Below are 10,671 nucleotides of genomic sequence, written 5' to 3'. Positions count from 1 at the left end.
TCACAAATGATGGTTATAATTAGTTTGATAAGATTTGTAGCCAGCAATATCTAAAACATGTGAAATCAATAAGTGTGGAAAATAGTGATTTGATGTGCCTAATTGGTTAAAATGATTGCTTAGAGGATATGCTCAACGTAATAGATTATGAACTAGTAATAACAACATGGAATGAAAGTGGTAAAACAAAAAATGGTCAAAAGTTAAAATGCTAGCATCATACAAAAATATAGAAACATAAAATTTTTAATTATTCTAATTGAGTCGTCATTTTTTAATGAAATTTGAGGTATGATTCATTATATATGTGTATATACACGTGCATATATGTGTATGTGTATATAATTTAATTGAGAATGATAATTTAACTCATATTTCACGGTACAAAATAATTTCACGATGAGTATTTAAAAATTAAATAAAGTAGTGTTTATCGAAAAAATTTTATCAATTATGGTTGATGACCAAAATTTCTTAACATCTTAATCATACCCCTATTTATAGATACTTTTTATTGTTAATTTTGTGATATGTAAGGGTATGCAATTGGTTGGTTTGATTAGTTCGGTCCATCATAATCAATGACTAAATGAATCAAATATTTTTAGAAAATTAATCGAAATCAATCAAAATTAAAAGAGTTCCAAACCAACAAAATATTGAATTGGTGCGATGTTGGACCAAAAGAATCAGCATTTTATTTTTTTTATTTTTTTGTAAATTATAATATTAAAATTTATAAACTTTATTCATAATTATAAAATATACAAATAATCTAAACATTAAAAAAAAACATAACATTTGTCATTGCACTCATATAATTATGTCATTCCATATAAACCATCAAATTAATATTCAAAAATTTTAATCTCTGCATGTTAACATTCATTATTAAACATAACAAAAATAATAAAATTAATATCAATAAAATAAGAACGTCTAATATAAGACAGTTAACTATTGTACATTGTTAACTCAGTAATAGAAAAAAAAATATTTTATATAAATTTTAAATATGTAATATTAATTTGATTTTTTGGTCGTTTCAATTCAAAAATTTTAAAATTGAAAATCAACTAATTAAATCAATTGAACTAAATTTTTTATATCAATAAAACCAATAAACCAATCAAACTGAACCACTTTTATTTAAATTACACTTGATTCAATTAAATCATCATTTGGTCCAATTTTATTTAGCTCTAATTGCATGTGATCATCCTCTCGTTTGACATACGAAATTAAATTATGTTAAAAGCTTATACTCTAAGAATGACTTAATTTCAATTCCAATAGATATACTACTAGTATATTTTATAATTTAACATTTTAATTATACACAATTAATGAACATAAAGGTCCAATAAACACGGGAGTCTATATTTATATCCATGTTAGATATTGATCGGGTGAATTAAATTACCATTTTGATCATGTAAACAAATCATTCTCAACAACAATATATACAAATAATTAAATATAATTTTTAATTAATTTCAATATTTTCTATGCCTATTGCATTGTATACTCACTAATCTTCATGTCTCACGTAATTTTAAAAGAAAAAGAAAATAATAGTATTAAAAGAATTGTATTTTGATAAGAAAATTCACGTCTGAATATAAAAAAAAAATGCCTTGAAAAGTATGAGGATGACTTGTCATCGTTAAAAAACTATAGTATTTCAAAAAATGATTTTTAATTAATTGAACTTGACTTTAAAGTCAAAAATAAAATAAAAATTATCTCTTTCCGGATGTCTTAAAATAATTTTCTTATATATATTTAGACATATATATTTTTTAATCTATGGCTACTATTTTTCCTTGGTTTAACTTTACCCAATTATGTTGGAGTGAAAGACAGACCACGCGCCGAGCGAGCGAACCTTAGCAAAAAAGTGGGACAACTAACAAAACAAAAAGAAAACAAAAATAGCGGTGGTTTATCAGCCCTGGCTTTGGTAACTCCGCCTCCTCCCTCACTCCTCTCGCTAACGGACTTATCAAAGCAAAATACACACCCTTTCCCTCACTCGCCTATATCTCCTCAGATCTCTCTCGCAAAACAACTCACTCCAAATAGAAAATACTCTCTTACTTTCTCTTCCATTTTACTGCTTGCCAAACAGCAAAAATGCATTCCGCTTTATCATCTCTGTCCTTCTCTCAAGTCACCACAGTTCCTAGATCAAACTACGCCTTCGATTCTCATTCTTCTGCCTTCGCTCTATCCCAGCCGCTGAATCTCCGCTTCTGTGGACTCAGGAGGGAAGCTTTCGGGTTCTCCTCCTTGACTCAGTCGTGTTCTGGCCGAGTTCACGTCTCGAGCCGTGGACTTTCCAAGAAAATCTCTGCTTCGGCTGTAGGCAATGGAACTCCTCTCAAATCGTTCGATTATGATTTGATTATCATCGGCGCTGGCGTCGGCGGCCATGGAGCTGCACTGCATGCTGTGGAGAAGGTGCTTTCAGCCATTTTTTTGTTCACCACTAAAATTTCACGCGATTTAGCTTTAGTTTTTAGCTGAAACTTACCGAGTTCCTTTCTCTCCGTCTTTTTGGAGTTTATTAGAACTTATTAAGAAATGTAATTATGTTCTTAGCTCAGCATTTGCAAAGAAGAAGAACATTTAAATTCGAGTATTGAAAGTTCAAACTAAACTTTTAACTTGGTTCTTATCTATTTTATAAGTTTAATTTAACTTCAAAATCTAAAGCAACCTTTGTATTTCAGTTATTAATCATTGTTTTACCTGCTTAAGCGAAGATCAATGGTGCATTGAGCATAAATTTATTGTTTCCAGCTATTTACGTGCAATTAATACTTATAATTTGATTTCTTTTGGAGCGTAATTATTGTGTAGTCCGTAGTAGTATATCATGTCTTGTGCTCAATTGCGTGAAATTGGTTTTTATTTTGCTTGTTCTGTTTTGCCATTTGCAGGGTTTGAAAACTGCTATAATCGAAGGAGATGTGGTGGGAGGAACGTGTGTCAACCGAGGTTGTGTTCCTTCGAAAGCTCTATTGGCTGTGAGTGGTAGGATGCGTGAACTTCAGAGTGAGCATCACATGAAGGCTTTGGGTTTGCAGGTAATAGGATTGTTTTCTTATGGTTGGTTGCTTGAGACTTAGGTTGAGGCACACAAGATTAGTACAAAACAAGTCATATATGACTATATGGATTTATGCTGCTAACTGACAAGCTTGAATGTTCATAAGATCTCTTATATTTTAATGTGATGAACTGTGGTCTAGATGTTTCATCATATCAGTTAACTGGACCATTTTCAGAGTCGTAAACCCCTGATCATTTCCTTTTCTGCTGTTCTATATGTTACACATGGTAGGTTTCTGCTGCCGGATATGACAGACAGGGAGTTGCTGACCATGCAAATAATCTTGCTTCAAAAATTCGAAGCAATTTGACTAACTCAATGAAGGCGCTTGGAGTAGACATATTGACTGGTGTTGGTACTATTGTGGTAAGCCTAATAAATATCCTGTAACAAAATGCATAATGCTCTGGTTTTTTGAATTCTCAAGTATCCTTATTTTTTTATATTTGTACTCAGGGCCCTCAAAAAGTGAAATATGGGAAGGTTGGTTTTCCTGACAACATAGTAACTGCGAAAGATATAATCATTGCTACTGGTTCTGTTCCTTTTGTTCCCAAGGGCATTGAAGTCGATGGTACGTATTATCTTCATTTCCTTTTTCTTGAATCTGTCTTTGTGGTCTTACTTTTTCATTAAAGCTTTGCTCAAAAGTAATCTGGGTATCTAAGACTGTATAGGCATTTGATAGCATTACTAACCATGTTACTGCTTCTATTGTCTGGCTTCATCCTCGTTAACCCTTTTTTCCCTAACTGGGCCTACTTGCATGAGACTTTTGGATGGTCATATGCAATTTTAGGACATAGGCATCAGTTCAACTGAGTGAAATGTGGATTTAAGGTTTGGATAACGATTTCCTAGTTATTCAAGTGCAGTCTAATTGATGGAAATTTTGGATCTGTTATGTATAGATGACATGATTTGAAAACTGGAAATCTCTTCAAAGTCTTCTATAGATTTGTATGGGAATTTATCACATGGTTAAATTTTATATAACAAATAATTGAAATTTATCAACCAGCAATCAGACAGAAAATTGCTTCTAATGATTAAGTTTGAAATTTAGCATTTACAGAATGATGCTTGAGGCACATGTCTGTAATCTTCAGTGCTGTTATTCTTCTGGGTTTCTTCTAATCACTAAGTAATAATCTGCAGGGAAGACTGTTATTACTAGTGACCATGCCCTCAAATTGGAGTTTGTTCCTGATTGGATTGCGATTGTAGGAAGTGGTTACATTGGTCTTGAATTCAGTGATGTATACACTGCACTTGGCAGTGAGGTGACACCTTTTTCTATCTCTGTTCCTTTTTTTTTATGAAATGAATGTAGGAATCTTGCTTTTAGGATTAAAAGACTGCAAATTTACCTTCTGGTTTGGTTCACATTATAAGTTTCAACTCCTTCTGTTTTCACCTGAATTCTATAAATTCTTGAGATTTTGAAATTAGGTGACCTTTTTAGACAAAACGACTACAAACGAGCTGAGACCATAGAAAGCATGCCCATTTATAGATATAGATCTATTCTCTTCAATTCATTTATGCTTGCATAAATTACCAGAGGATAGAAGTCAGTCAATGAAGTCTTTACCTGCTGATTATACAAGTTGTCTTGGCATTACGTTTTATGTTTTATCCTAAGCTATAGTAGCATAATTTAAGTGTCCTTAATTTTTTTTTTTTATCAAAAGGCAACAAAGTTTAACTAAAAGGTGTATGCAGGTCACATTTATTGAAGCTTTAGATCAACTTATGCCTGGGTTTGATCCTGAGATTGGTAAGTTGGCCCAAAGGGTGCTGATCAACCCAAGGAAAATTGACTATCATACTGGAGTGTTTGCAACCAAGGTGATCTATTATTAACATCTGTGTGCGCTCTGGATGGCTGTTCCAAAAATGTCTATTGAGCTTCCTTTGTCTGTTTGTAGATCACTCCTGCAAGGGATGGGAAACCAGTCATTATTGAGCTTACTGATGCCAAGACTAAGGAACCCAAAGACACCTTGGAGGTATGTGCATTTGTTCTTTTTTATGGAAATTCATAGAATCTGCCTATTTTGGTTCAGTAGTTACTGCAGCCTCTTTCCATTGTACATTGACAATGTCACCATGTACAAAATTGCTGTCTTATGATGCTTTTCCTGGTGTTAAGTCTATGCTCGGTTCAGGTAAATGGTATATGTTAAAGTAGCCTGTTTTTGTGTTTTTCTTTTGCTCCAGGTAGATGCAGCCTTAATTGCAACTGGAAGGGCTCCGTTCACTAATGGTCTTGGCTTGGAGAATGTATGTCTTTTGGTCAATACGGTAGGATTATATGGATTTTCCACTAAAAGGAAATGAATTTATGCTTCTTTGTTCTTTTTTTTTTTTTCAGATTAATGTGGTAACACAAAGGGGCTTTGTTCCTGTTGATGAGAGAATGCGAGTAATTGATGCCAATGGCAAGCTGGTGAGTTGTAAACTTCATGCTGACTATAAATTTCCTGTATGACAGTCACCAAACACCGCTGATGTTCAATTTAAATTCTAGGTTCCTCACCTGTACTGCATTGGTGATGCAAATGGTAAAATGATGCTTGCTCATGCAGCCAGTGCACAAGGAATTTCAGGTAAGTGCCTGCTAACTCATTCTTTGCTAATTCATAACTGATATTTCTATCTAGATCCATTTCATCTTTTGCTTAAATATCTTGATGCAGTGGTTGAACAAGTCGCTGGAAGAGATCACGTGGTTAATCACCTTAGCATCCCAGCAGCCTGCTTCACTCACCCTGAAATCAGTATGGTTGGAATGACAGAGGTGAATACTGACATACTAACACCTCATTTTGGATTAATTAGCAAGTTTAAGTTGCTAGATAAATTCTTCTACAGAGCCTTTTATATTTTTGCACAAATCTTTTCTCCTAATTTTCTGTTTTAAAATTGTAGCTCTTCTTATGGGGTGTGTGTGTTTTGAAATAATATCTGAAAATTTGATTATTTCTAACTTCACAGCCTCAAGCAAGGGAGAAAGCTGAGAAGGAAGGATTTGAAGTAAGCGTCGCCAAAACAAGTTTCAAGGCTAACACAAAGGCTTTGGCAGAAAATGAAGGGGAGGGACTTGCTAAGGTTATTTCTTTAGACACTTGTCTCATATGGTAACTAAACCAATAAAATAAATAAAGCGATTATAAGAAGAGAAAAGATTTGTTTCACAAAATGCTTGACACAAATATTTATCAAATTCTATAAGGATAAATGATTCTAACCTATTCTATCTCTTTGAAACATCTCCCCTTTCTGTTGGTACAGTTGCTAAGTTTTACCCATGTTTCCTTCATGCAGTTGATATACAGACCTGACAACGGAGAGATTCTTGGAGTTCATATATTTGGCTTGCATGCAGCAGACCTCATCCATGAGGCATCAAATGCCATAGCTTTAGGGACACGTATCCAGGTGCGCCTTTTGTGCAAAAACCAAAATATTTATGGTTCACTTCTCTTCATTGAAATCCAGTGAAGCTGTTAACCATTTATGATCTTGTCATAATGACTGTTTTGCTTGCATCATGCAGGACATCAAATTTGCAGTTCATGCACATCCAACTCTGTCCGAAGTTCTCGACGAACTATTTAAATCAGCCAAAGTGAGTTTCTGATCTTTACTTACTGACAATTTATGCTCAAGTGCTGAAAAAGCAAAAGCACTCGCACTACTCCAGCATTTCACTAACCAGTGAATTGCTGGTAAGCATAGTAAATCTCTCCACACTATTTGATTGCATATCATGTATTCAAGCTCACGACAAGTTCATTTCCCTCCCTCCAATCTTATTTATTAACCAGGTTAAAGCCCCTGCTTCTAGTAGTCCAGTAAGTGAACCAGTTGCAGTCTAAGCTTGTCGACACTCAAAAAAAAAAAAAAGGTATAAAATTTTGAAGAACTTTGCTTGTATTAGGGAGTATCAAGGAACCACGTTTCTCTTGGTGATCGTAATCTACACAACAGCCATCTTATGAGAAGAAACATCTTGGAGGAATTTGCTCATTTGCTGATGATAGTCATGCCTGAAATATTTTACAGCTTGGTGTCATGGTTTGTCAAGTTGTTGTCCAGTGCGATGCAGAGATACCTGTGTTGATAATTTCTTCCCAATTTCAAAGTTCCTTTGACCACCTTGAAATAAGAGGCCTTCAATTTTTGTTTTCAGTCTGAAGTAGTTTTGCAGTTCTATTATTTCAACAGCGTCCGAACAAATATGAACCAATGCCAATAGATGGCTATTAAAATGAGCAACTAACTTGCTCTGGTGAATTGAGCTGATTGATGAGACAGAACTAGTACCGATACCGAATACTGATAAAGCAAAACTTACCCCAATTCTACCCCAAGGAATGGCCTGAGTCATGAGAAATTGAACAAATATGAAACCAATAATAATAGCAAATATCCTCAAGGGGCTTGAATCATAGATCGCTGGAAACAGAACAAGTTTATGAGCACCACCGTTCCTAATATAGAATCGGATACCCAAACCCTCCCCAAGTAGTTGTCTGAATTATGAGAATGACGGAGCAAATATGAACCAATGCAAAGAGTGGCTATTAAATGAGCAAACAAGCTGCTCAAGGGAATTGAATCATAGATCCAAGAAGACAGAACAAGTACACGCATTCACGACCATGACCAACTCCTGAGAAAGCCACCCCTACCCAAATTCTCCCCCAAGGAGTTGTCTGAATCTTGAGAAACCGAACAAATATAAACCAATGATAAGAGTGGCTATAATATGAGCAAATAACCTGCTCCAGGGAATTGAATCATAGATCGAACGAGACAGAACAAGTAACCTACTAGTTACAGATCCTCATCAAGACAGCGCCTGGTTCCTAATAAAGCAACCCCTACCCAAGGAGATGCCTAAATCAAAAGAAAACTCCGAACACGGAAACTCACCATTATCAAATGAGATTCACAGTTCCAAATGATGATGCTAAAATATAATCTATTGACCACTCCCAAAAGAAACAATATGATTGAGGGACTATGCCTAACACTAAAGAACAGGTTCTAAGGCAGTAATCAACAAAATTTCTGGGGTTCATTCTGATATTCTATGAGATAATAATGCCTAACAAGACACAACACAAAAGCATCCAAACCGTCAATTTAGAAATGAAAACCATAAAATCCACCAATGTAATAACCATGCATCATCCACAGCTGAAAAAATCCAACATTTCCTTGCCCAATAAAGTAATCACTGCTTAAACATAATTTAAGAAAAAGGAACAGCAAATAAACTCAAAATATCTTCTTGATATTAATAGCTTACAGCTTCAAATCTTTTCTAACAAGGACAATCAACAATCCCAAAAAACAATACAGGCGCTAAAGCTGAGTAGACAGTAAATTAACACTAAATTCCATTGAAAAGACCCAAAGAGAGGAAAACGCAAAACAGCCCCAATTAGAAAACCCTAATCAAAGCTATTTTCCTTCCCATTAAAATTTACTCTTCTTCAGTAGCAGACTCTCCGCTCTTCTTGTTGTGCTTCCTCGCATACCTCTGATTCCTCAAGAACTTTGGATCCATCTACACATATCCACAAAGAAAAAAAAAATCAATTTTTACATTTAAAAGAAAACCCAGTATAAAACAATCAAATTTTACTCAAAAAATCGATTAAAAAAAAAAAGAGATACCCCTTTAGTGGAGGTGTGGCGGTGCCTCTTGGGCTTCTTGATGCCATTCTTGTGAGCCTTGTAAGATTGGTTGTGAGCGGTGTGGTTCTTTGACTTTGCCATCTCTGCTCAGCCAAAACAGACGAAAAAAAAGAAAATTAATTTAATTTTCCAGAGAAATGAGTCCTTTTCTTAACCGAAAATGGACCGAAGTGGAAGCTAACCTGAGGCTAATGAGAAGCTGCTGCTGCTGCTCTGACTAGGGTGTTTTGGATGGAGGAGATAAAAGAGAGAAAAGTTTAGCCCTTTTATTTGGTGAAAGTTCGAAACCCTAATTCTTGATGTTTGAATGTCGAAAATGCCCCGTTTGTTTCTTTATGAAATGGGTTGGGCTTTGGCCTTATGGAGTCGGCTTAATCTCGTTCATTGGGCCCGATTTTGGGCTCACGTTTGAATGTCTGAAAGATTTGGGCTTAAATGTCCTCGTGATACAACGGGTAAAACATTTTTTCATTTTTAAGTTTTAGTTGAAATTTTAAGTAAATTTATTAGTTTTTGTAATTAATATTTTATTTTAAAAGTGTAAATATTATTAATAGAGATGATGAAAAGATTAAAATTTATTTTTTTATAATTTTAAAATTATTATTATTATTATTATTATTTAAAAAATAGTATCGACCGATCTTTTTTAGCTCGTTACTTTTTTTAATTAATAAAAAATAACAATAAAAATAAAAATTATATAATAATAATTTTAAAAGTTAATAAATGGTTAAATTATTATTTTAATATTAACATTTTATCAATTTAATAAAAATATTAACGATTGACTAACAGTTGAATCTATATATTTAACAAAAAATTTTTTTTATAATAGAGTGTATATTTCGAAAACTAATAAATTTATTTAAAATTTGGATTAAAACTTAAAATTATGATATTTTACCCTAAAAGTTATTATTTTGTATTTTAAACAAGTTATACTCGTTTTACTATATATATGACCTTTATGATATTTATTTAAACATGTTAATTGTGTTTAAATGAATTTGTTATATTATATAAAATTTAATTTGATTTATTTATTATATAACATTTATTTGGTATCTTAATTTATTTAATTAATTGTATTGCATTTGTGTTTACCTAAACACGAATTATGACACGATAATATGAATTTTCATATTATTTATTAAGTTTTAAAATAAATCTAAGTAAGGTCATTAGCTCCTAAAATCTTCGTTCAAGCTTTTAATTAAAATTTTTTAATTTTAATAAATTCAACTATTAATATTTCTTAATAGCATATGAATAAAAAATTATATATTTTTTATGTCAAATATAACCTTACAAAATTCTGAAAAAATAATAAATAAATAAAAAAGTTGAAAAGCTCTCCAATAAAAAGACCAAAACAACTCAAGGTGCAATAAATTAGTCAAAAAATTTAGCTGTAATGTAACTCATGCCTGCCTTAGCTGGAAAAATACAATAAATTTTTTCAGATTTCTCCATTTGCCTTCCTCATCCTCCCTTTCCCATATTCATTTTCAATTCAACGTTTCCTAATTCTTATAAACTTATATTTCCTCTTTTCCTTTAGATCCCAAATTTTGGATCTGCCATTTTAATCAGAAGGAAAAGATCTGGTCTTTTTTCTGTGTTTTGTTTGTTTTTATTGCTCCTAGATTCCTCTAGATTCAGTCAGCATGTTTCTACTGGATTGGTTTTATGGGGTTCTTGCATCTCTGGGTTTATGGCAAAAAGAGGCTAAGATTCTGTTTTTAGGACTTGACAATGCTGGCAAGACCACCCTTCTTCACATGTTGAAAGATGAGGTAAGAAAAATCTTCAAAGATTTCTTTTTTTTTTTTTGT

General features: G+C 33.0%; 3 protein-coding genes across 3 annotated transcripts in view; 2 read left to right on the top strand and 1 right to left on the bottom strand.

The window, feature by feature from the left end:
- Positions 1-1,957: 1,957 nt before the first annotated feature.
- Positions 1,958-7,322, top strand: LOC110422002 (dihydrolipoyl dehydrogenase 2, chloroplastic-like). Its single transcript, XM_021435759.1, has 15 exons — positions 1,958-2,463; positions 2,946-3,092; positions 3,350-3,484; positions 3,575-3,692; positions 4,277-4,401; positions 4,844-4,969; positions 5,050-5,130; positions 5,342-5,404; positions 5,496-5,570; positions 5,652-5,730; positions 5,821-5,921; positions 6,119-6,232; positions 6,449-6,562; positions 6,681-6,752; positions 6,952-7,322. Exons 1-15 carry the CDS (start codon positions 2,137-2,139, stop codon positions 7,000-7,002), a joined length of 1,728 nt encoding a protein of 575 aa, XP_021291434.1. The 5' UTR covers positions 1,958-2,136; the 3' UTR covers positions 7,003-7,322.
- Positions 7,323-8,405: 1,083 nt separating this feature from the next.
- Positions 8,406-9,121, bottom strand: LOC110422003 (large ribosomal subunit protein eL29z). The gene is made up of 3 exons (XM_021435760.2): positions 9,016-9,121; positions 8,813-8,916; positions 8,406-8,702 (listed from the first exon to the last, which is right to left on the bottom strand). Exons 2-3 carry the CDS (start codon positions 8,912-8,914, stop codon positions 8,619-8,621), a joined length of 186 nt encoding a protein of 61 aa, XP_021291435.1. The 5' UTR covers positions 8,915-8,916; positions 9,016-9,121; the 3' UTR covers positions 8,406-8,618.
- Positions 9,122-10,206: 1,085 nt separating this feature from the next.
- LOC110422030 (small COPII coat GTPase SAR1A) overlaps positions 10,207-10,671 on the top strand; it is a 2,438-nt gene continuing 1,973 nt past the window's right edge. Inside the window, exon 1 of the mRNA XM_021435792.2 lies at positions 10,207-10,632. Within this exon, the coding sequence (XP_021291467.1) occupies positions 10,504-10,632 (129 nt within the window). The 5' untranslated portion in view covers positions 10,207-10,503. The remainder of the gene's footprint in view (positions 10,633-10,671) is intronic.

The sequence above is a fragment of the Theobroma umbraticum genome, unplaced genomic scaffold (assembly GCF_002168275.2).
Source record: "Theobroma umbraticum cultivar Fairchild unplaced genomic scaffold, ASM216827v3 scaffold_130.0, whole genome shotgun sequence".
NCBI lineage: Eukaryota > Viridiplantae > Streptophyta > Magnoliopsida > Malvales > Malvaceae > Theobroma > Theobroma umbraticum.
The sequence above is the reverse complement of the archived record's forward strand: the minus strand, read 5'-3'. Positions and strand labels throughout refer to the sequence as shown.

Excerpts from the sequence above, each read along its gene's own strand:
- LOC110422002 (XM_021435759.1), top strand. The coding sequence starts at position 2,137 with ATGCATTCCGCTTTATCATCTCTGTCCTTCTCTCAAGTCACCACAGTT. Across the intron at positions 6,233-6,448 it reads AAGGGGAGGGACTTGCTAAG|TTGATATACAGACCTGACAA; the intron begins GTTATTTCTTTA and ends TCCTTCATGCAG. Across the intron at positions 6,753-6,951 it reads AACTATTTAAATCAGCCAAA|GTTAAAGCCCCTGCTTCTAG; the intron begins GTGAGTTTCTGA and ends TTTATTAACCAG.
- LOC110422003 (XM_021435760.2), bottom strand. The coding sequence starts at position 8,914 with ATGGCAAAGTCAAAGAACCACACCGCTCACAACCAATCTTACAAGGCT. Across the intron at positions 8,703-8,812 it reads GCCACACCTCCACTAAAGGG|ATGGATCCAAAGTTCTTGAG; the intron begins GTATCTCTTTTT and ends GGATATGTGTAG.